The sequence below is a fragment of the Lissotriton helveticus genome, chromosome 12 (assembly GCF_964261635.1).
Source record: "Lissotriton helveticus chromosome 12, aLisHel1.1, whole genome shotgun sequence".
NCBI classification, from domain to species: domain Eukaryota; kingdom Metazoa; phylum Chordata; class Amphibia; order Caudata; family Salamandridae; genus Lissotriton; species Lissotriton helveticus.
In genome coordinates this window covers 366,286,579-366,309,194 of record NC_136073.1, presented here as the reverse complement: position 1 = coordinate 366,309,194, position 22,616 = coordinate 366,286,579, and the positions used below count along the sequence as shown (strand labels likewise).

At 43.8% G+C, this 22,616-nt stretch overlaps 1 protein-coding gene across 3 annotated transcripts in view; it reads right to left on the bottom strand.

The window, feature by feature from the left end:
• The window catches only part of PHKB (phosphorylase kinase regulatory subunit beta), a 1,437,099-nt gene that overhangs the window by 74,379 nt on the left and 1,340,104 nt on the right, over window positions 1-22,616 (bottom strand). For all 3 annotated transcript variants that reach the window (XM_078669366.1, XM_078669365.1, XM_078669367.1), the window contains one exon: window positions 11,335-11,469. In XM_078669366.1, coding sequence (XP_078525492.1) covers window positions 11,335-11,469 — 135 coding nt within the window. The remainder of the gene's footprint in view (window positions 1-11,334; window positions 11,470-22,616) is intronic.

The following is a 22,616-nucleotide window of genomic DNA, read 5'->3' as shown; positions in this document are numbered from 1 at the left end:
GTGTTGGGGAGCTGATTTCCATGGACGGGGTTAACCGTAAATCTGGCTCGTCTCCCCTTTGTTCTCCGGCCCGGCCATTTTGAGTTCCTCCGCCCGGACTCGGAGAACGCTGCCGGCGGCGTGTGGAGTGCCGGCGCAGCGCCTTCTTCTGGTGGCTCCCCTTCCTGCCCTGGTGGCACCTCCGCTGGTGGTGGCCGGTGTCCTGTTTTGCCCCGCTGTTATCCGGGCGGGGGTCGGCGTTCGCAGCGGCCCCGCCGGGCTTCTAAGATGGCGGCCGGCCCCATGACTCTCGGCCTTGCGGGGACCGGCGATGCGGGTCCGCCGTGCGGCACGTTTGCTGAATACTGTAAAGGTGAGCCTACGCTCCGCGACATCCTCGCCGCCCTGCGCTCCTGGGGGGCATCCATGACCGCTATCCTGGAGGGGGATCCCTTTGTTGGGCCTGCCGGACCCCCCTCGGTTTGTGCGGCTTCATCTTTGTTGTGTGCTGCTGGAACTTTCCTTGGGGTCGTGGACCTGGAGGCTGCTGTTGGTGTGGATGTACGGGGGTCCGCTGCCCTACTTCGTCCTGTGCCTCCTTCTGCTCCGGAGGTTCCCCGGCTGGATCCCGTCTGGACCGATCTCGATGGGTCTCCTTTTCCTCTTTTGCCTCACATGGCCGTACGAAGATCCTGTGACGGTGCCGCTGGACCGGCTTTCTCCGTATTCTCATCGGAACTTTGCCTGTTTTGCCTGAAGTGGTTACTGTACTTTCTGGACCATCCGGGTCACGATCGCTACAACTTGAGTGTATTTTTGATTCGACTCCCTGTTATTCACATCCTGTTTTATGTGCTCTGGTTCCAGGTGCCCTGGACGATTGCAGTTTGCGAAAAACGAGGACAGGGTTGAGCTGATCTTGCCTCTGTGGACTGCTATTTTGTGGTATGGTTGGGTGATCCGTTCATAATTGTATGATTATGTTTGATACGTCTTTACGTTCCTGGAGCTTATCAGTGTGTCTCTTATCTTCCCGTGGGCTCTGAGTATTTTCGGGCGGGGGGGTGGGAGCTGAAGGGGTTTTGATTATGTGGCTCCTCTCCCGCTGTCTTTCCCTGTTTTCCCTTCCCCCCCTTTTTAATCTACGTGATTCTTTCTTTCTTATATTTCTCTATATTTCGGGTTCTAATTAGGGCGACAGGCACGCTGCTGGGGGGTAGGCCATAGCCTTCTGCAGGGGTGCAGGGTGGGCTGTGCGGGGTGGTGGGGGGGTCTGTTTATTGTATCTTTCCCTGTTCCTCTTTTTGGTTCTATGGCTCTTATGTATCCCCTACTTTCGTGGCGCGGTGTCGGCACGTAGCCACCCGGGGTGTTTGTGCTGGCAGGGCCCTTTTGGTATGTCTGCTGTCACGGTTTATTACGCATTCATTTCTCCTGTTGCCACTAGTTCCCTGTGCCGAATTAGTATTGGGTGCTTTGTTAGCCGTGGGGGGCGTGCACTGACGCTGCGCCCTCACTTTTCCCCTCCCCCTTTTTTGATGTCCTCTTCCTCCCCTTTTTTCCCTTTCCCCACCCCATTTTTTTTCTCCTCCCTTGGGTTGTTGTAAAGGAGGGCTTTTAGTTTTGTAAGCGTATTTTTCGCTGTTTTATTATTATGTGCCCTGGTAGTGGTGGGTGGGTGCTGAGCAGCGATTGTGATTGTTCTTGATGTGGGACTCACGTTCGGCCTTTGCCAAAATGTACTGTTCTGTTGGTCTTTTCCTGTATTCGAGACTTCGGCTTGCTCACGGCCCACCACGGCCCTCTGGACTTTACAGATTGTCTTTATCCTGTGACACCCTTTTCTATTATAAAATTAACCTATTTTTATCCTGTCCGTGATGGCGACTCGAAGACTTGTTGCCTTTGCCTTTCATATGAGCGATTTAGAAATCCTGTTGTCTCTCCTGTATTGCCTCGTATGTCTCTTTATTGTGGTGGCCGGCCCGGTGGGTTGTAGGCCCGTATTTGTGCGCGCCTTCTGTACAATAAAGGTTTAAAAAAAAAAAAAAAAAAAGAAGTGGAGGCAAGGTCATGAGTTTGAATGTTCGTTGGTCAATATAAGTTAAGTTGATGTCACTCATCGTGTTTTAACCCCAATTTGTATATCCAGTCTTTAGCAAAAACTCTTGTGGAGTCGCAATGTCATCTGTTTGGCGGTGCGGCTTTTCAAAGTTCAATGCAGGTTTATGGTCTGTAAAATATCTTACCTTTCCTCCACCCGTAGCTTCGATGGATATTCTATAGCATATCTGATACCCTTTGAATTCCGCACTTTTTTTGGCATCTGTGAATTTTCAGCCTGGCATTCTCCACCACTACAGTGAAATCAGGGAAGCTAGCAATATAGCCCTAATAGAGTAGGGGTCCCTGCTCTCTAGCAAGTCGTGAAACAGTATTCCGGTCACAATCGTTGAGTAAGGGTGCGATAATATGGTATGTAGATGCACCAGGTACAGTCCTCGGTACCAGGTAGTGGTGAGTACACTCGATCATAAACATAGCAGTAAAACTGTTGCAGTCAAACAATTCAGACAGCATGCTTTCCACAAATAGTTCAGGTCAGGCTTGATCATGTGTCTTGACTCTGGCAGGTCAACAATTTGAACAATTGTGACAGGAGTGCACCTCTAAGTCTTCATTCTTTGCCGCTAGTGTCTACTCCAAGCAGTTTACTCAGCAGTTCTGTCATCCACAAAGTCAGAGATCCACCGTTCTGCACCATCCAGGCGTCTGTACAGGTACACTGTTATGCTTACTAGCCACATTCAGATTCCCTTCTATTGCTGTAAGGTCTCCCTTCAAGTCGAGGAGCAGCAATTTAGCTTCACCACTCACCATCTGGGTTGATGTAGGTTCAGGGTCTGGCTCACATGCTCTATCTGTAGTGTTTTTGCATTGGTCAAAGACAATTTGCCCTATTTTTCATCAGTGTCCACAATATTGGTCTGACAAGCGGAACTCATTTGCATTAACAGGTGTGACGCATAACAGCACAGTCCCTTCAGAAAATTGTGAGCAGTATTAATTCAACAGTTTCACCGTGTTCTGTATAACATTAATTTATTCACAAGTCTATCATGTTGTGGCATTGGCAGCACCAGCCGGGCTTACTGTTCAATGTATAAGGCCATCAGAGCCCCACAGCACAGCAGGGACAGCAGACTTGTGTGTTTGAAAATCCGTCATGGGACTCCGCTCTTCCAAAGGAAGCCTCCAACCTCAACGCTTGTTTCCAGTAATGTGTGGCAGTGGGGCCGGTGGGTGGGTTCAGAAGCTCCAGTAGTCTGCAGCACAATCTCCAGTCTAGCCCCCTTGTACACACTCCTGCAACTGAGTTGCCCTGCAGCCCCACAACCATAACACCCATCTTAGGCTCTCTCACGTTCGACGCAGGCCGGCAGCATCAGCAGTCTATGCATTTGATGTGCGGCAACTAGGTGAAGGGTAGGGTGGGACACGAGAGTCCCTGGCCCCCCTCCACGCCTCTCCACCTACTGGCCTAGAGTTGCCATCCAGGGCCACAGACACCTCCATGGGCACTGCACCGAATCCCTGGGGCCATGCACATATTAAATCATGAACAAGCAAGGCGGAGAGGATCACAACAGCTTGTGATCCTGGTATGGAGCAATGAGGTCAAGTGGTCATCTTGGCAGACAAGTTACTCACCTTCAGTAATGCCTCATCTGGTAAAGACATGAACTAGTCGCAGATTCCTTACCTTTGAATTTCTCAGCCGTCAGACTGGATCCCGAATATTTTTCTTCGAGCAATATCCCTGCCCGCTGGTAGTTGAAATCCAGGATAGAGGCCGAAACATCGGCATCATAGCCTGAATATCCCGGACTGTCGGTCAAAGTGAGTGCAGCATTGTGGTATAGACTACTGCCTCGAGTCTCCTCCATATGAATACCACCTTCCCACATGGTGTGTTTCAAAAACATTGCAATCAAGAAGGACATGCTCATTTAATCTATGAACTCAAGTCTGCCCATTGTTGCACCAAGAATGGACTGGAATCTGTTACTCTGGTGATGTTGTACCTGCAATCAGACACTCTGTTGCTCATCCTCCCTAGAGATGGTGTGAGATTTCTGAAACAACCAGATTCTTTTCTATACTCTTTTCTATGTATGGAGTAGGGCAAGCTATTCAAGAGACTAAACACAATGCATAGAAATTGGAGGAAGTCACGAATAACCCCACCATTGCACTCTGACTGATTAATGTTGGTCCGTCAAGTTACTTTTATTCGATAAATTAATATCATAAAAAGACAGAGGTACATTTATATTCATTGAAGATAAACAACAATAATTATACATATTAAAAAGTTCCGAAAAAATTTGATAAAAATTCATCACTAATAAAGTACAAAAATCTCAATTACGATTTGATACTACATTAGTGCCGTAAATCTAAAATGAATTCATTCCAATCAAGGTCAGCCTGAGATAAATGGGGCACAAATACTCTTGTTCTTAATCCGCACACCAGCTACTAAAAAACTAGCAACATGGAATATAATACGGGGAGTATTTAGCAATTGTAAATACAGGAGGGCTGGCCTAACCTGTAAAAACCCTGCCTCCCTCAAAATGGAAAGCAAGAACGTCTTCCTAATGTCCGCATAGTATTCGCCGAACATAATAAAGTACAAAGTGTCTTGTGCCGAGAAGTTGTCACATTTACAAGGGCTGGAATTTTTCTGGAGTGCCCCACATGGGAAAACAGCCTAATGTCAAATGAATCAAGTGAAAACGAAATCTGGTTAACAGATGCCGATGAAAGGGGCGATTCACAATAGTAAGATAGAGCTCAAGTCCAGGGGAGCTAGCTAAAACATAATTTGCTCTGACAGTAGGTTTCCTCATTTCCACCTCCTCCCTCTCTAGCGAGAACAAATTCAACAAAGCATATTTTGTCTGTAAAACATCCTTTCTTGTTATAGTCTCCGGAGAGGAAAAAAGCTCAGGTCGCCATATTTTAAGAAAGCTTGATTTAATGTACACCAACCATGGGATCCTACTGGCTTTATCCAACGAAAGGCAGTCTTTAAGGATCATATGATTCAGGGAAATTTCCTGGTTAAGCCAGGTCTTCAGCCAGCAGGTCAGGGGGGCAATGTTTATTAAATCTGTAACATACTCCACCCCCAACTCTGTGTGAATGGTATAAGTGGCAGTAGACTGTGGCACTGTTAAGACCGATCATAGAAATTTATTTTCAGTCACCTGAATTCTGTCTTGGGGGGAATAGCCCCATATCGAGGAGCCATAAGTGGCAACCGCTAGACATTTAGCTTTATACACCTTCAATATTGCTTCCACTGGTCTAGCCCCCAGTTTTTTTGTAAATCCCAAGAGTGCTGAGTGGATCTAGCAAATACATTACTTCTGTTATTTTGTCTTAGGGACCCATAGATATTCCCAAAATGGGCTATCCATCAATCATATGTTATATTGCAATCAAGAGGAGAACTCTCATCATTCGAAAACAGAGGCTGATTTATAGTCAACCAAAATTTCCCACTATCTCTCAGGACCTCAACTGATAGGAGTTTACTCCAAGCTTCCTCTTTTATTTCCTGTTTTCTTGCTTGGATGGCTTGTTTGTATAATATCCTCAGACTTACTATCATCTCCCTGTCTCTGAGACTAGCTTTCAGGGCCTTAAGTAGGGCAGAGTGTGCCTTAGAGCAACTACTGTTGAACCATCTTTTACCTATATGCCTCTCCTGTTTATTTCTGTCCATCAGGCTATAATTTATTTGTATACAGATGGTATCAAAAGCACCGACTATCTGTAAACCCGGTGCCTTTTTATTCAAACATGTGGCTACCTCCGGTTCAACCCTGGTCAGAACTTCCTGCAAAAAGGTTTCCGGAACCACTTTGGCCCACTTAAGTCTTCTACCCTGATCTTTCGGGGTCACATCATTCCCACCCCTATGCAATGCTACGTTAAAGCCCAGAAGGTCCCCTGGGACCACCTCCATTATCACGGGATTGTGGTCACTAAAAACAGAGACCTCAGCCTTATACATTAAAACCCTAGATAGAACAAAAGATGTCAAAAAAATATAATCTATATCTGTACCCGAGTCTTTACCTTTGAACGTGGGAGCCCTTGGGCCAACCTCCCCACAACCTGACTCAAAGGTTTGAGGTGGCCCAAAAATGTTCCAGTGCCTCCCCTTGCTTAGTATGTTCAAAGTGTGTAGGCACCGAATATGGAGGGCCTTCATATTCTACACTGGCACAATATTGAGCACATGGGTGAATATTAAAATCACCCATAAGTACGACCTCAAAAGTGTTTGATTTTAAACTGTATGATGACAAAAATGTTTCTAATAAAACTAAATTTTGATTAATGTAATCACTCTCACAAGAATTATAAAAATTGATGAATAATAATTTAGAAGTATGAGGGGCTGACAGTTCCACTATTAAACAATTTTGGCAGCCTGAATCAAGTTGTATGAGGGAACCTTTCAGCTCAAGTGTAAAGAATGATTAAACCCCCCTTAGCTCTGCCCACCATGCTAGACTTTGCAGGAATGCAAAAATGACTGTATCCATCTAAAGAGAAACTGTTTGATGAATCCCATGTCTCTTGGAGAGCTATAATGTCAAAAGTTTTTAAGAATCCCACCCAATTTTCATTTCCAGTTTTTGACCTTATTCCGGCAACATTCCAGCTTAAAATTCTACAGATGGGAACTCGGGTCTGAGCTATTTCAACTGGGCCTGGAGTGACTCCTAGTCAATCGTTCTCCTCCAGTTGGGATAAGGGAAGAAAACGATTGGTTAGTGGTAAGCCCGAGTCCATCGGACTATCAGGCCTTAAGAGTGTTTTCCGGGCCACTGGAGCGATCTGTAAGGGGTGGGTATCATTATGAAAAGAGACAGGGGGTTTACCTATCCGAGAAGCAGGGTACCATGTCTGTTTTAAAGGAGGGGGGGTAAAAAAAAACCTAAGGGGAGCAGCCTAATACCGGTATTTGGCAAGTCGGATCCATCCCAAAATAAACTGTCTACAACATTGTGTTTGTTAAAATTTATTACAATGCAGTCGCCTTCTAAACTCTTTTGGCGTGGACCAACCCACCCTACCCTTCTTACCATACTAATACTGGAAGATATATCTGTGTCACCACTGGAATACTACCTGCACCAATTTCTCGATTTTCTCAGGAGTTCCTGTGTGCTTTCTCTACCATTCAGCCCTAGCGGTGGAACCCCTGTTAATACTGCCACTAAAGGGGCTGCTTCAGGAGGAAGATGCAGCTTAGTTTCACATGGTGCTAAGGCTATTTTATTGGTAGTCAAGTGGCTATCTACCGGCTTTTGCCTATTACCCTTTTCTAGTGACAATTCCATGAGGGATGGGAGCATAGGGGTAACACTTGAGGCTTTGTTGACTACAGATGGATTTACACTAGTTTGTATATTACTTAACCTAACATTGGTCACATCACTCTCCCTATGCCCTATACTGGTTGTATGTAATTTCTGAGGAAACTTTACTGGAACATGCAGCCCACAATATTCTTGCACAAAGGTATCAATAGCGTCACATCTCTTGAGTAGTCCCGCAACACAGGTGTTTAATGTGTCCACGATATCTTTTGCAATGCCTACCAAAACAGGCTCTAGACGTGAACTAAACATTTCCTCTAGTTTAACACTCAGTTTATTCAGAATTACTTCTTCCGTATGTGAGGGTGGGTTAATAACATGTTTGGTCTTTCTTGTACACTTCTTAGTGCTTCGTCTACCCTTAGACTGTTGGGCACTTGTGCTAGGTATCTCTTCTTAACAAGGCAGTGAGACCAGGTTATCCACACTTAAATCATGAGCTATAGTCTCAACACAGGTTGTTCCGATAAGGGGGGCTGTCTGTGAGGGCTGAATGTCTGGGTTTACCCCGTCCATAATGAGTTCAGGTGTTCTCAGCCCGACCTCCGGCACTACTGAAGGGGACATACCTAGCTCCTTCTCAGCATTAGCAATTTCTTTGTTAATAACGCCCACGGCTGATGTCAAATAAGAGATAATTGAGTCAGATTTCCTAGGTACTTTGGCTTTCTGCCCCCTTCTCGCCCATTGCAAAGTTGTTTCCTCTTCCCCATTTCGTGATTTTCAGGGGGGTAGCCCGGCCCGGCCTCCTCTGGCCCCTGATGGCCACAGATGGCCCGCCCTTTGCCCGGGCTTAGCCCGGTGCGCGACCGCGTGCACGTCCTGCGCGGCGGAAATGATGTGTCAAATATCAGGTGCCACCAGCGGAAGGGGAGGGCTGGGTAATCCGCTGGCTGCTCCCCGATGGCTCCTGGGGCTTGTAGGCACTCCTCACCGGCCCCCACGGCCCTGGTGACTCAGCGCTGCGAGGTCTTTTAAAGTGAGTGCGGGCGGAAGGGAGGGCTGGGTAATCCGCTGGCTGCCCCCTGATGGCTCCTGGGGCTTGTAGGCACTCCTCACCGGCCCCCACGCGGCCTGGTGACTCAGCACTGCGTCTCCCGCGGGGCGGGAGACGCGAAGTCTTTTAAAGTGAGTGCGGGCGGAAGAGAGGGCTGGGTAGTACGCTGGCTGCCCCCGATGGATCCTGGGGCTTGTAGGCACTCCTCACCGCCCCCCCCCGCGCCCTGGTGACTCAGCGCTGCGTCTCCCGCGGAGGTCTTTTAAAGTGAGTGCGGGCGGAAGGGAGGGCTGGGTAATCCGCTGGCTGCCCCCCCAATGGCTCCTGGGGCTTGTAGGCACTCCTCACCGGCCCCCACGCGCCCTGGTGACTCAGCGCTGCGTCTCGACTGATTAATGATCAATTAGAGGCTCAGGAAAACATATTCTTAGAGAACAGAATGGCTTTAGGTTAGCTCCTTGTATCAGAAGGGGGTGTTTGCGCGATAGTAGTAATTGAATACAGCACAAATCTCTACAAAACTTCACTCAGCATACTTCACCAAACAGCTCACTTTAAAGATTGCATTAAGAAGTTGCATGAGCTTCAGAAATGATAACATGTGGTATCTGGTCTTGGCTGGGTGGACGCTCTCGGAACTGGGGAATTAAAATATTTGAAAAATCCACCTCTATCAATTTTGACTGCGGTAACTTTGTACGCAAAAATCAGACTAATAATCTCCTATGCACCTGCACAAATAAAAGCCCTGTCCACAATATTACGGTTGCTGCTTTTCAGCATGATGAGGATAGTGATGATAAAGATATAAAAGTCCAAATCAGCTTTTTATATGCAACTGAAGTGCTGTGGAGGATTTTGCCTCCCGGCAAAGAAGGGGGAGGATGGTTGAGAAAGCAGAATCATATATTCCATGCTTCAATACTAGTGCTTTATTATAAACGCTTTATTACACACTTTCCCCTTAACATTGACTAATAGGTTACATGACCGAATGTCAATGCTGTTTTTAGATTAAAGTCAAAGCGCCCATTAAATAACCTAACATGTCTGCAAAGTTGCATGCCTCTCTAAGGCCTAGAGCCATTTTAGTCAGTGTTGTACCATTCCACATTTCTTTACAGTGTGTAGTAAGCAGAGCCTTGCTCTATGAATCGGCCGTAAGAAATGTGAAGTTCACAAAGTAATGAACTCAGCGATTTGCTTATGCATGTCCAGCGCCTTCCCAAGGTCTTTTTGCATCCCTTCTCGTGAGAAGATTGTCCCTCCTGCTCATTTGCTAGTTTTGTTTAAAAGACAAGTTTGTATCACATTTACACGTTTACAGTGACTTGTGTTGACAGAAAATTTATACAATTGTGTCAGAACTTTATCGACTTTACCATTAAATGCACCAACTGGATTTTGAGCTGATGCTCTTGTCCATTAAAATCACAATTGTCACTTAATATTTTCCTGCCATATTGGCTGTTTTGGCATTTTAAACGCATGTTAGACTTATGGGCTTCCTAAGGTATTGTGTTCTGTGCTTTCAGCTGCCAAGGGACAAGGAATATGGGTTACCGTCATGGTACGAGGATCACTGTGCGTTTCCCTGCTGGTCTAAAGTTAGAAGCACAAGTCAATCTTTCCATGTTTTTTTTCAATCACTTATGACATACACCACACTATCTACGGTTACAGGTCAGAAAAGCACACCTTCTTATTAAGGTTTCTTGCAAAGATTTACGTCTGGAGGAGAACTATTCTAAGTGTGCTTTGTGTTTGATCTAAGCCATCTTTTGTGTTTGCAACTGCATGGAAATAGCTTTGGTAGAGTGTACACAACACATTTTTAATTCCTGCTATGTATATGGAGGAATCTGTTCTCTCCCTCGGGTGTGCTACACTGAACAAACCTGTGTTCCTTTGACATGTTACTCTTTCTAAATACCAGGTAAACTCTGTGAGCGGGGGAGGCCATTACCCTAAAAGAACAGCTGAAAATTGCAAGAAAGTTGTACCTGTCCTTGGGTATCAAGTGCAGTCCAGACACTCGAGACATCCCAAAAGTCACTCAAATCATGCACCATTTGTGTATTACTTGATCATTTAAAAACGTAAGCTCATTGCATTTCCAGTCTTTTCAGCTTTCCAGTAGTCTGCAGTGATTTGTACTAAATGTAAACTACGCAAGTCACATTTTTCAGAACTCTAGGTATAGGTCATACATTTAATCTACATTAACCACTACTCACTGCTCAGCAGATTCCCAAGAACACCAAGGGAATTGATAAAAGACTCCCATTAGCGTGCATTGACTTGCAACAAACTACCATTAACACTATTGACTTGACAATAGACTCGCATTAACACCTATTGACCTGAACAAAAGACTCCCATTAACACAGATTGTCTTGTTGGGTAATCCCAAATAGAATAAAAGATAATGTGTTTGTAACCGAATCGTTGTTATCCTGTTTATGATGGTTGCGGAGTTATTAACAAACTGGTCGCCATGTCAAAGATCCTGAGGACAGTACACAATTTCTTGTGGCAACTGAGCACTCCAGCCTCTGAGGTAAATAAATCAAAAATGTTGTACCATTAGGCTTGTCGTCCTTCCATGTAACTCTCGCTTCATCCTGCTAGCCTTTGCTAGTGTTTATAAGGAGTATGGATGCAGTCAACAACATGAAAGGTCCATCTACTCGCTGAACAAAAATATTCCTTTTTGTTTTGATTTGAACTATGTCAATGTATATCTTTACATTACCATTTAAAGTTCATTATTTCAGCTTTTACAATAATCCAGCTTCTAACATTCTCAAACAAGTTGCCCAACCTAGGCCATTTTACTAATCATAAGCACAGAGACACATTCCAGTGGCAAAGGTGTTTGGCGTCCTTTACCTTCCTTGCTGCTGATGCTGAAGGATATCCAGTAAGAGCTGCTTGATGTTGCTGGGCGACAGCTGGTACAAGTCCCAGGCGGGCATGTCACCTGCTCGGATTTTCAATTCGTACTTCATGGCGTGGATAATCCATCTGAAGTGTGTCAGAAGCATTTGCAGATTTTAATAAAACTATTTATTTTGAAGGGTAAAGCAATCTAATTTCAAAATCAGTTTCACAGTGCACAGAAAATTTGATAATTAGGCTTGCAAAACATCTCGGATGTACGCCATAAGATATAAGCAAGAAACACACATAAGATCCGCAACCATGCGCCAAAGCGATTTGGAGGTCGACCCAAAGAGAAACAGGCAGGATCCAGGTGAATGATGCTCTTCTCAAAATAGAAGAGATAATTGGACCTCTGCAGACCAAACGTTAGTAATACCTACATTTTATAAAAACACTGAAAATTACTTTAGGATCACTTCATGCTACCAGGATTTTGGAGGCAATGTTTGGGGTTGTGAAGACGTTTAGGAGTCGATGTGGCATTTTAATGCTATAATGTATTACATTTAGCGAGTTGATTTCAAAAGCAATCCCTCCATTGTTCTACATTTTCAAATAATGAACTTCATCCTGTACTTTTTCCAGAGAATAGTTTTTGTAATAAGTTACGTTAACAATCCCATTATGGTTGAATTGTGATGTGGCTCAAGGCACACATTATAAAGTGGCAAAAACGCCTGACTCTGCATTATGAAAAAAGAACAAAAAATGTTATTTTAGGCATTTTCTATTCTTGTAAAATAAGCCCTGTGGAAACAATCTACTTCAGTTAATTGGATGCAAATATCACATCTGCATTCACAAAATTCCCCCAAAAAGTTAGAAATGTGTCGGTTATTCCTTCTACCATGCGTAAACTGCCAACAAAAAAGCGCAGCGCTGTAACGCAAAAGTGACAAAGTGCAAACCAGCTTTATATCACGTTAAGTTACGCATGAAAGAAAAAATTAATGCCTTTTATTAATGTGTGTTATTAAACAATGCATTGGCTGGTGGCCTCAGTCCAGTGTAACAATTTTAACACTGATGTTCAGTATACCACATATTTCTCTTGCTCTCTTCAACAAAAGTCAAGCAAGCAATGAACATTTTTGACAAATGTACAAATCCTAATTGAGGACAGACTGTCTACCTCTTTTGCCTGCCATGGTCATTTCCTGAATTCAGCCATTTTTATTCAAAAAAGACTAACAGCCTGATTCATCAAGGGGCCGTTTTGCGAGCCCCTAATAGCGAATCATAGCGATTCGCTATTGAGGACTCGCAAAACGGTATTCATGTAGGAATTGATAAATAAATAGCGATTCCTACACATTCTTTATTTGCGAGTAGCAAATTGCTACTCGCAAATAAGGAATAACTCCCCATTCATTCCTATGGGCCAAAAGGCCCATAGGAATGAATGGGGAGTATCCCTTATTTGCGAGTAGCAATTTGCTACTCGCAAATAAGATAGCGATTTTAAGGGTGCCAGGGGTGTCCAAAGGACACCCTGTAGCACCCCTTAAATGCACATTTGAACAGGTGTTGCGCACACACATGTCCAAAGGGCATGTGTGTGTGTAACATGCAAAAGAAAAAAATGCACTAAAGTGCTTTTTACACTATTTTCGCAATTTACCACCAAGTCAGACTTGGTGGTAAATTGAGAGCAAATATTGCGATTTCGCTATTTCTAATTGGTTTATGAATTGCATTTAAGGAATCTCTATTAGAGATTCCTTAAATCCAATTCCTCGCAAATATGCGAATTCTTAAATAGCGATTTTTGCATTTGGGATGATGAATCCCAAATGCAAAAATTGCACTCGCAAAAGGCAAGATTCTGAGAATCTTGCCCTTTGCGAGTGCAATTTAGCTTGATGAATCAGGCTGTTAGTCATCAGAGTGTTTGTATCCCACTAGGCAAGTTTCATGAAGCTGTTTAAGAAACCGTGGCTTGAAAGATGTGATCGCTGTGGACCACTTTAGGAGGTGGAATTGTACCAATGAGCAATATCTGCAAGATCTTTAAAGCCTGCGAGACAGACTAACTGTAGGTCTGTATCACTGTATGGATGCATATGCTATACCACTCTGCCCCCAGGATATCACATGCTTAAATAGAGCAGCTACAAACCATACACTGACTATTTGAACGTTGTTAGATTTTTCAATTATTTGGTTGAGAAATATAATTTTTTTACAGTAAGTTACTTCACCCGTTTTCCTCTTTCTGTTGTTCTGCATCATATCTCCGCCCAGCACTTTAATTCCCCAATAAACAGGGTTTAAGTTTGATTGCCAGAGCATTTACCTGCTGAATAAGCAAATCACTTTCAACTAATTTATCTAGAGCTACCATTTATTGTTCAATAAAGCTGGTAGTAATGATCCTCATCTTCCTCGACCTCTCTGCTGCCTTCCACTTATCTTACATTTTACCCTAACTGAAATACTACAGGATTCCACAGGAGTTTTTGGAACCCCAATAGACTATTTCTGCTTGCTCCTCAGTGAACACAAACAATTAATAAAAAATGAACACCATTATCGCAGAATCCCGCAACACCCCATTCCTCTCCATTATTTTGAACACTGACATGATTCCCTTCAAAAACTTCTCCAGGATCATAGACTGTCCTTCCACGGGCATTCAGAGGACGCTTCGGTCTATCTCCAGGTCACTGGGTCCACAGACCACTTTACTCAAACTGCCATCTACCTGCCATGTGGAAGTGAAGGAGGCCTGTCAGGGTCACCAGAGTTCGGCTTTACACTGCAGGATAGTCTGGTTATTAATTGCTCCTGAGGAGCCTCAGGCTTGGATTGCGATCCTGTTGGATCACAAACGTGGTGCATAACCCATCTGCCTCATTACTAGAGTGTTAGGATATAATGCACTTGTAATAAGGTGGACGGGCCGTCCCTAACATTTGTAACGCATCACCCATTCACCAAATTCTAAATCAGGGCATTAGTCATTCATCAGTGTCACTTGGCAGAGATGGAACTGATATAAGTGTCACCAGTAAAAACATGAAAGTTACCACATACTGTACTTCCTGCAAGTGCAGCAATTAAAAGTATCAGCTCGCAAAGTAGAAAAGCAAGTATTCAGGAACAAGTCTCGTGATAAAGTGAGACGCAGCTCTAGGACTCAACAGAGCAGACCTTTACTCTCAAATCACAAAGAAATGGAGATGAATGAACATGTAGCATCGGCTGCGAGTCCTGCGGGTTCACACATATCTCGTGGCTAGCTGAAGCGCTCTGGCCCTGAAACTGACCAGACCAGCGGGAAAGCTGGACTTCACGACTAGCAGAGCACCGCTACTACCCGATTCAAAATACATTTACCTCCACAGAAGGTAGGTGCCACAACAAAATATGCATACTTAAGAATTATACTGTATTTTTCACACTTAAAAATCTCTTTTCCCCCTCAATTACTGAAAGGGCTAATTCAATCTGGTGCCTTGCTCAAGAGTCGGCTGCCAGGGAACTGTACCGACTAAGGGAGGAATTCAGACATCTGAGAAGTTGCCGAATCGCCCACGTGTAACAATAATTACACGCTGCTTGTGGCTTCATTAACCACGGCTCCATTTACATCTGACAGTCATCAACTCCAAATTCTCAAATTAAAGCTTCAGTAATTCAGAATTGGGGCCTGGAGCTAATTAGGAAAACCTAACAGCTGACACAAGAATCACAAAACAAGGAAACAACTAAATTAATCTACTGGATAGAGTATTTAGGTTTAATGATTTCACCGTTCTCATTTATTTAAATTGGATTAATTGAAAACCAGATTCTGTGTTGTTTTACAGTAGGGCTCCATTGCACTTGAGTGGAATACATTGCACGGAGCTGTACTCTGAACAATGCTGGAAACAAAATCAAACTCTAATGTCTGAGACACATAAATGGTTGATACTTAGGCAGGATCTGGGCGGGTGATCGATTTATAAGTCTTAAAGTCACTGCTGTGCCTGCAACGAGCACTTGGACATCTTCGATTGGTAGCAGCATAGCCAAGCAAGAAATCTTTCAGCACATATTCGCCTATCAACTTTACTCCAATGCGTAAATTATACAAAGCTACATCAGATATTGTTTTAATCTGCGTAGCGATATGTTACAGAAACCCTTCAACTGTAAGAGCAGTGATGATTAAGACCCTTAGTCCAAAGGAAAATCAATTTGATTGCCAGAGATCCAACACCAGGCATTCAGCATTTGAAATGTGGTGCAGACTCATCAAGGGGACAAACGTTATAGGATGTGGACACTTTTTAGGTATGGGTTTTGACACTATAGCTGTCAAACATATTTCTTGTTTACAATATACACTAGTGGGCTTTGGGCACGTCCCTTACAGCCATTGTTTTTAGGTCTCGCGTCTGCGTTGCAGTGCGCAGCGCGAGACCTCTTGCACCGGCTTCAGAAAGCTAACCACATGCTTGTGCGTGTGGTTTTGCTTTCGCGGCCTGCCATTGGCTTTAGCGTGCTTTTTAAAAAACAATAAGGCACGCGATTGGGCAAAGGGGGGTCCATGTCCTGCCTTTGCTACGCCCATTCCCGTCCTAGACACCGACAGGCTCCATTGCCCCGCTTCTCTGTGGTGCACGCTGAACGCCAGATTTTTTCATGTTCTATCGACATTCACCTAATGAGATTACGCTCTGAAACACTGGATTTTACCCTTATTGTTAATTCACAAGGTTAAACAGTTTTGCGGCACACTGCTAGCACTTCTACCAAACGGAGGTTACTTTTTTTCATAAATGCCTATTTTACTTGGCACAGTGAGATGCTTCCAAAGTCCGAACACTTACATATAAACTCATTAAAGTAATGTTTACCCTAACAATTAAGGTAATGTTCATCCCTTTTACACAATAAATTATCTTTCACAACAACATTATTTGCACTTTTAGCACATGTTCAGTTTAATGTTTGTGCTCTTATATAATTCATGTATTGCTTCCTTAAATAGTAACAAGGACATTCTTAAGGGAATACTGGAAAGAAACCAATCAAAAATCTAAATGTGTAGCAAACGCACATTTCATGTAACTGGAAGGCGGAGTGACATTGGGGCAGAGCGCATTGCTCTTAAATGATGATAGTACATTTTTTTACTCCATGACTTTTGGCCCTATTACTTCATGCAGGCAGACGAGCTAGCAGGATCCTGCTTGCTATTGGCAGCTCTATGGTCCAATGTTTGATGGGTTGAAGCGTTTTTAATATAGCGCTACGAAATACAGAAGGGGTGACAGAACGCTTTGCAACTACAGGGTGCAGTTTTTGAAACATGATAGCTATATCAGTAAAATCACAATAAAATATATACAGTTGTAGTCGGAGGAGGATGTAAGTGAAGAACAGTCACAAACCTGTCCACGTCCTACACGCTGGGCGTGAGCTTAGCTTAGATTTATAGTTCTGGCGCGATGGTGCAAGTCCCATACATTTTAGGGAAGGATTCCAAGTTCCCTGGAACGTTAGAGAGCACCTTAGATCAATGCACACAGTGTATGTTCTTACAAAGAGGACCATGACATATCAGTAGATTAATTAGAGAATACGCAGACCAGTGAGTAGCGTTCACAAAGACGTGATAGGGTAGGTAGGTACACCAACAGCCCGAGGGTGGAGATACTTCCTTTAGCATGTCTCTGGGACTCCTCAGTGATCTTCCAGTGATCAGATATTTGCTGGCTCTTGATGTAAATAAGAATGTTTAGGCACTCCTCTGATGCACGTAATCATTCTCTAACTTTTTGTAACCTTTTTTTAACCATTTAGCTTCAAACATGAGCAAAGCCAAGTCAGTGAGTTTTTCTGGCTTCTGACACTTCTTTAAGCCCTTTGTAGGTATATCATTACTCACCAACACCTTACTGCCCCCTACAATTCATGTTATCACCTGCCCTTCACTACAAGCTAGTGCTCCTCGACCAAGTAAGGTGCCGCCTCCCTGGGCTTGTTGAAAACGTCACCACTTATGGGTAGGATTCCCGTTTTTTTGGTATTTATTTTTAAGAAATGTACTCTGTATTTATCCATGTTTATTGTTTTAGTCAGTTTATCTGGTTTTATCCTCGTTTATTTTGTTCACGGGGGAAAGCAAGGTGGTTCTGGGGGTGTTTTTCCTCACGTATTTAAACAGACAATGCACACTTGCGCTTGGTTGCTAGAGCATTAAATATATTTATATGGGCATAAAATGAAGCATTTGGTATGGTACTCCTCTGAAAACTGTAAACCGTAGTGCGTGAGTTTCAAAAGGCTTTTCATTCATTGAGGCTCTTTCTGATTTGTTCATGGAATGAAGGCAACTGAAAACAGATGATGCTGGTTCAGTTATGAGATTGAAACAAAATTAAACAACGTTGGTTATTCCTACCCCTGAGAAAACCAGTATCTCTTATCACAGATCCTTTTATTTAGAATATTCTGCATTTGTTGAACTCTTCTTCAACAACATTCATGATGCCCCTCTTTTAGCTTGCAATAAATATATGGTTGCTGATAGGGCATACGTATCGGCACTGAACAGAATCAATAATTCAATTTACTAGGACTCATACTTAAGATCATTCACTCATGTATGTGTTACTCTTTCTGTCACTAGAATGTACTGTTTTCCCAAACCCGTGTGTGCTTCCTACCCACTTCCCTCCGTGATGTGCTCATCCTGTGTGCTTCCTCCCCACTTCTCTCCAGGATGTGCTCACCCTTTGTGCTTCCTCCCCACTTCCCTCCGTCATGTGCTCACCGTGAGCTTCCTCCCCACTTCCCTCCGTGATGTGCTCACCCTTTTTGCTTCCTCCCCACTTCTCTCCGTGATGTGCTCACCCTGTCTGCTTCCTCCCCACTTCCCTCCATGATGTCCTCACCCATCTGTACTCCTTCCCACTTCACTCCGTAATGTGCTCACCCATGTGTATTCCTCCCCACTTCCCTCCCCACTTCCCTCTGTGATGTGCTCACCCATGTGTATTCCTCCCCACTTCCCTCTGTGATGTGCTCACCCATGTGTATTCCTCCCCACTTCCCTCTGTGATGTGCTCACCCATGTGTATTCCTCCCCACTTCCGTCTGTGATGTGCTCACCCATGTGTACTCCTCCCCACTTCCCTCTGTGATGTGCTCACCCATGTGTATTCCTCCCCACTTCCGTCTGTGATGTGCTCACCCATGTGTACTCCTCCCCACTTCCCTCTGTGATGTGCTCACCCATGTGTATTCCTCCCCACTTCCGTCTGTGATGTGCTCACCCATGTGTACTCCTCCCCACTTTCCTCCGTGATGTGCTCACCTTACACAACTATTTCCATACACAATATGTATCACCTTCACATTCTTTAAAATATTTGCATACCTCTTACATTATTCAAATTCGCAAATAACTACATTTTATTCCATATATTTCTTATCATCTGCATAACCTGCTCTATCTCGCATTATTAAACTTTGAGCTATTGGTGTTGCATTATTTAGCAATGCCATAGCTCAAACTTTATTAATTCGAGACCTATTGCATTGCAAATGCTTGTTCTTCAACCTGCCTCTTCCGCCATTGGCTTGAAACCTTTTCAATCTTGGTCTTAGTTCTACCCATTGGTGTATTTATCTTTCTTTTAACACTATTCGCTGCGAGAGTGTATCCTTCCACCTAACCTGAGTGTTTGGATTGAACAGCCCTAGCTGTCTGCTCCTGCTGGCTCCCTCCCACGTGTTTCTAATGGGCTAATGTTAGCAAATTAACCGCTTCAATGTAATAGATGAACCGCTCACGTCCACCATATTATCTTTGTCGTGCAGTGGACACGAAGGGTTCATGCACCATAATGATTCAAAAAATCCTTGTGATGCTCGCACCACAAGGATTTTCTTTAAAAAATAAACGAAGGGATGGAAGGGGAAAGCTTTCTTTGCATCCCAACATAATTATTTTCCAATCGCTGTGACGCACAGTGCACATAACCTGCTGACGCCACAATGACAAAGTAAAACCAGTTGGGGCAATTAGGGTGGTTTCACTTGAATTGTTGCTTGTTGAACATAACTCTGTCCCCAAGCACCGATCTACGCAGGAGGGGTACTGCTGGAAAGGGGAGAGTGTGCCCTTTTTCAGCTCTAACTCCTCCTAGTGGATCCCTGCTTGGGGATCACTCCAGGACCGCAAACCCAGGCAGGGATCAACTCAAGAAACCCGCAGGGGTGGCCCACGGGCATGGACAAGTGCTGCAGCACAACAAAGGAACAGTCTTTTGGTCTCTGGGGTGGCGATAAGTGGGTTTGCCCTCAATCGACCCCAAGGAGGGGGGCCATAAAACCTACTAGACACCAGGGATTTAAAAAAAAAGGAAGGATGAGTGCAATGTTATTTTCTTACATGGGAAAGAGGGATCTGATGAGATTGTCACTGGAATTAGTGGGTCTGGAGTTGGTGAGATGGTAGTAGATTACTCCAGGACAATAGAGAGGAAGACTAGAGGTCTCAGACGATTCCGGTTTGGGGCAAGCACGTGTTTTCATGATTTTCAAGAAATGACTAAACAGTCTCCTCATATTCACAAAGTTCCGAGAAGTTTGATGATATTATGTTGAGGTAGGTGCTTTGATCCGACCTGGTATCTCATATGTTCCTTTTGTAATATTTCTGGTGGGATCAATGTGTGGTGTGTGTATGCCTATTGTCACAGAGGCGGCGTAGAATGTTGAGTGACATGTCGGAATGGGAGTGTGTAATGTTGAAAAGGGGTGGAATAGGTTAAAGGAACAACAGTTGGTGGAGATCTGGGTTGGCGCTGGTTGGGCCCAGTCTTGCTTTATATTCAATAAATCAGTTTCCTGAAACCCTGGTGTTAAAATTGTCTTTTCAAGACTTAAGACAACCACAGGAAGCACATGCAGTGGGTCCCCATAGGTGATTAGGAGCGCTGTTGTGATATTTATTTTAATGCTGAAAGTTAGAGGTGAGGGAACAAGTACAGGCCACACAACCGACAGAGACCACAAGAGAAATAAACCCAAACCCAGTGGGGCATGTATTCCCACCATGTGAGGAGGAGAGACTCTCCTAAGGAAACTAACTGTGGTCCGCCACCAAAGAAAAGACCTTGTGGCAAACTAAGAAGCAGGGGGACCAACAGGTGAGCCGGTCTGACTGTGAGCAACTGTGCATTCACTCTCTGCCACCTACTCACTACACCTCCTTCGTCTATGCACTGTAAAAGAGCAGATAGGCAGAGAGTGTCAAGAGCTTCACATTTTGCACTAAAGATTTTACAATGGCGGGAGAAGAAACAGCAGGGATTGCGACCCTCATGGTTTCGACAACAAGTATACACTTACGCTCTATTGGAGTGGCATGGACACCCAGCCTGAAAATGAAAAAGGCGCTAATGGGTTTATCAAACATTGCACGGAAAAGAAAGAAAAATGTATGGCCTTATGGATGCATCAAAAGGATCGCCCGTGGCAGAAAGAGCTTCTCAAAATCCCCGGCACGTGGCTTCAAAATGAACGTACTGGTTTCTGTGCTGCACCCAGTAGGGAAGAGGCACCACAGACATGTTAAATAGGTTGTTGGGTGCTTCCTGGAGAGTGGCAGGCCCCCGTTAGATATTTTGGATGTTGCCACCAAGAGTCTCCGGGGTGGGAAACGTGTGAACTTGCGAGACGTTTAACAGGGTATGAAGAACTCCCATTGCTGAACTGAGCGGAGGGGGCGGGGTGGGGGGGGGGGTTCATGGTAACCACTGGGTTTGTTGGTCCTCTGGGTTTGGTAGGTAAGAAGGTGCAATAAAATAAATATGACCTTCATTGAAATGATCACTGTTCTGAGCTGTTGTTATTGAATGTATGTCAAGAGCCACATGTATGAATTGTTGATAAATAAAGACAAAATATATGCATACTTGTGGTAACATCCTGAAATGTTTAGTAATATTGAAATGTTCAAGTTTCATTATTGAATATATGCTGACACACTAGGCCTGTAGGTCTGACATTTTATAAATGACTACCACATGATTTGCAGTGGGAATATATGCAGGTATTGTGGTTCTAGGGTTTTTGTTCAGCTTTACGCATACCCGTACAAGTACCAGAGACCTATAGGGTGTAGTCCACATTTAAGGAGTTAAGTAATGTGCCCTTTCTTTAGAGTATGCCCCCTCCTGTATTTTATGGGGCCCTTAAGAGGATGTTTCCATCTGCCAAGGTGTACGTCTGGAATATTATGCATAAACATTCAATATTGAAAGAAAAACACTGATTGGCCATAGATGTATTGAGTATTATTTGTAGTGACACTAAGTTCTAAGGTTCCAGCCTACATAACCTCCCTCAGTAAGTCATGGACTGCTATATGTTGCTACACTGAGAACTGGTGCTAAAAGGGGTATTTGGTTCCCAGCTTTGGGGTCTGCAGTACGGTAGAGGGCTTCAGGGCCCCAGAAGCAAAGGATCCTGGTTGTTAGAAAAATATTTAATAGTGATAAAGATGTCAAAGGTACAGTCATCCAACAGAGTGTTATTTTTTTACGAACTTAAGTCTGAAAAGTGAAGTTAGCATTGAGTAATTCAGACAGATGTTGCGGAAGTGGTAAAAAAGCAGGAACTTTTAGCATGTTAAGGGAACGTGTTAGAGTTGAATCATTTAAGTGAGATGTTTTTGATTCGGTGAGTTTGATGACTCAGAAATGTGTTGCTTCATTGCCAATTATTGCAGTATTAAATTATACACCTGGTAACTTAAGCAGCAAATTCAATCAAACATAACCAATGCACTATGGTTTAGTGGTAGTGAAGAAGCAAATTCTTGGAACTTGGAAATAAAGGAAAATGTGATGGGTTAAAACTATGTAGTTGATTGGGCGTTATCTGAAAAATAGTCAATAAAATGTATTTTCAATGATTTATCTGATAACTAATTTGCTGACTGAATGTGTTTAATGTCATGGCCCTTGCCGTATAGCCTAGTGTATCCATTTGTTTCTATTTATTATTTTATTTAATTTTAGTGATTTTTTTTGTGACCAAAGGAAGCTACAGATCACTGATGAAACAGGAGCTGAGGTACGTACAGTAAAGGACATTACTTTAGGCAGAAATGTTGGTGGAAGAAGTAAGTATTCAGATATTTGGGCAAGGAAATGATCTGGTTTCCTGGTGACAATACAATGGAAGATATTTCCAGAGGGAGGAGCTTTATTGGTGCAAGC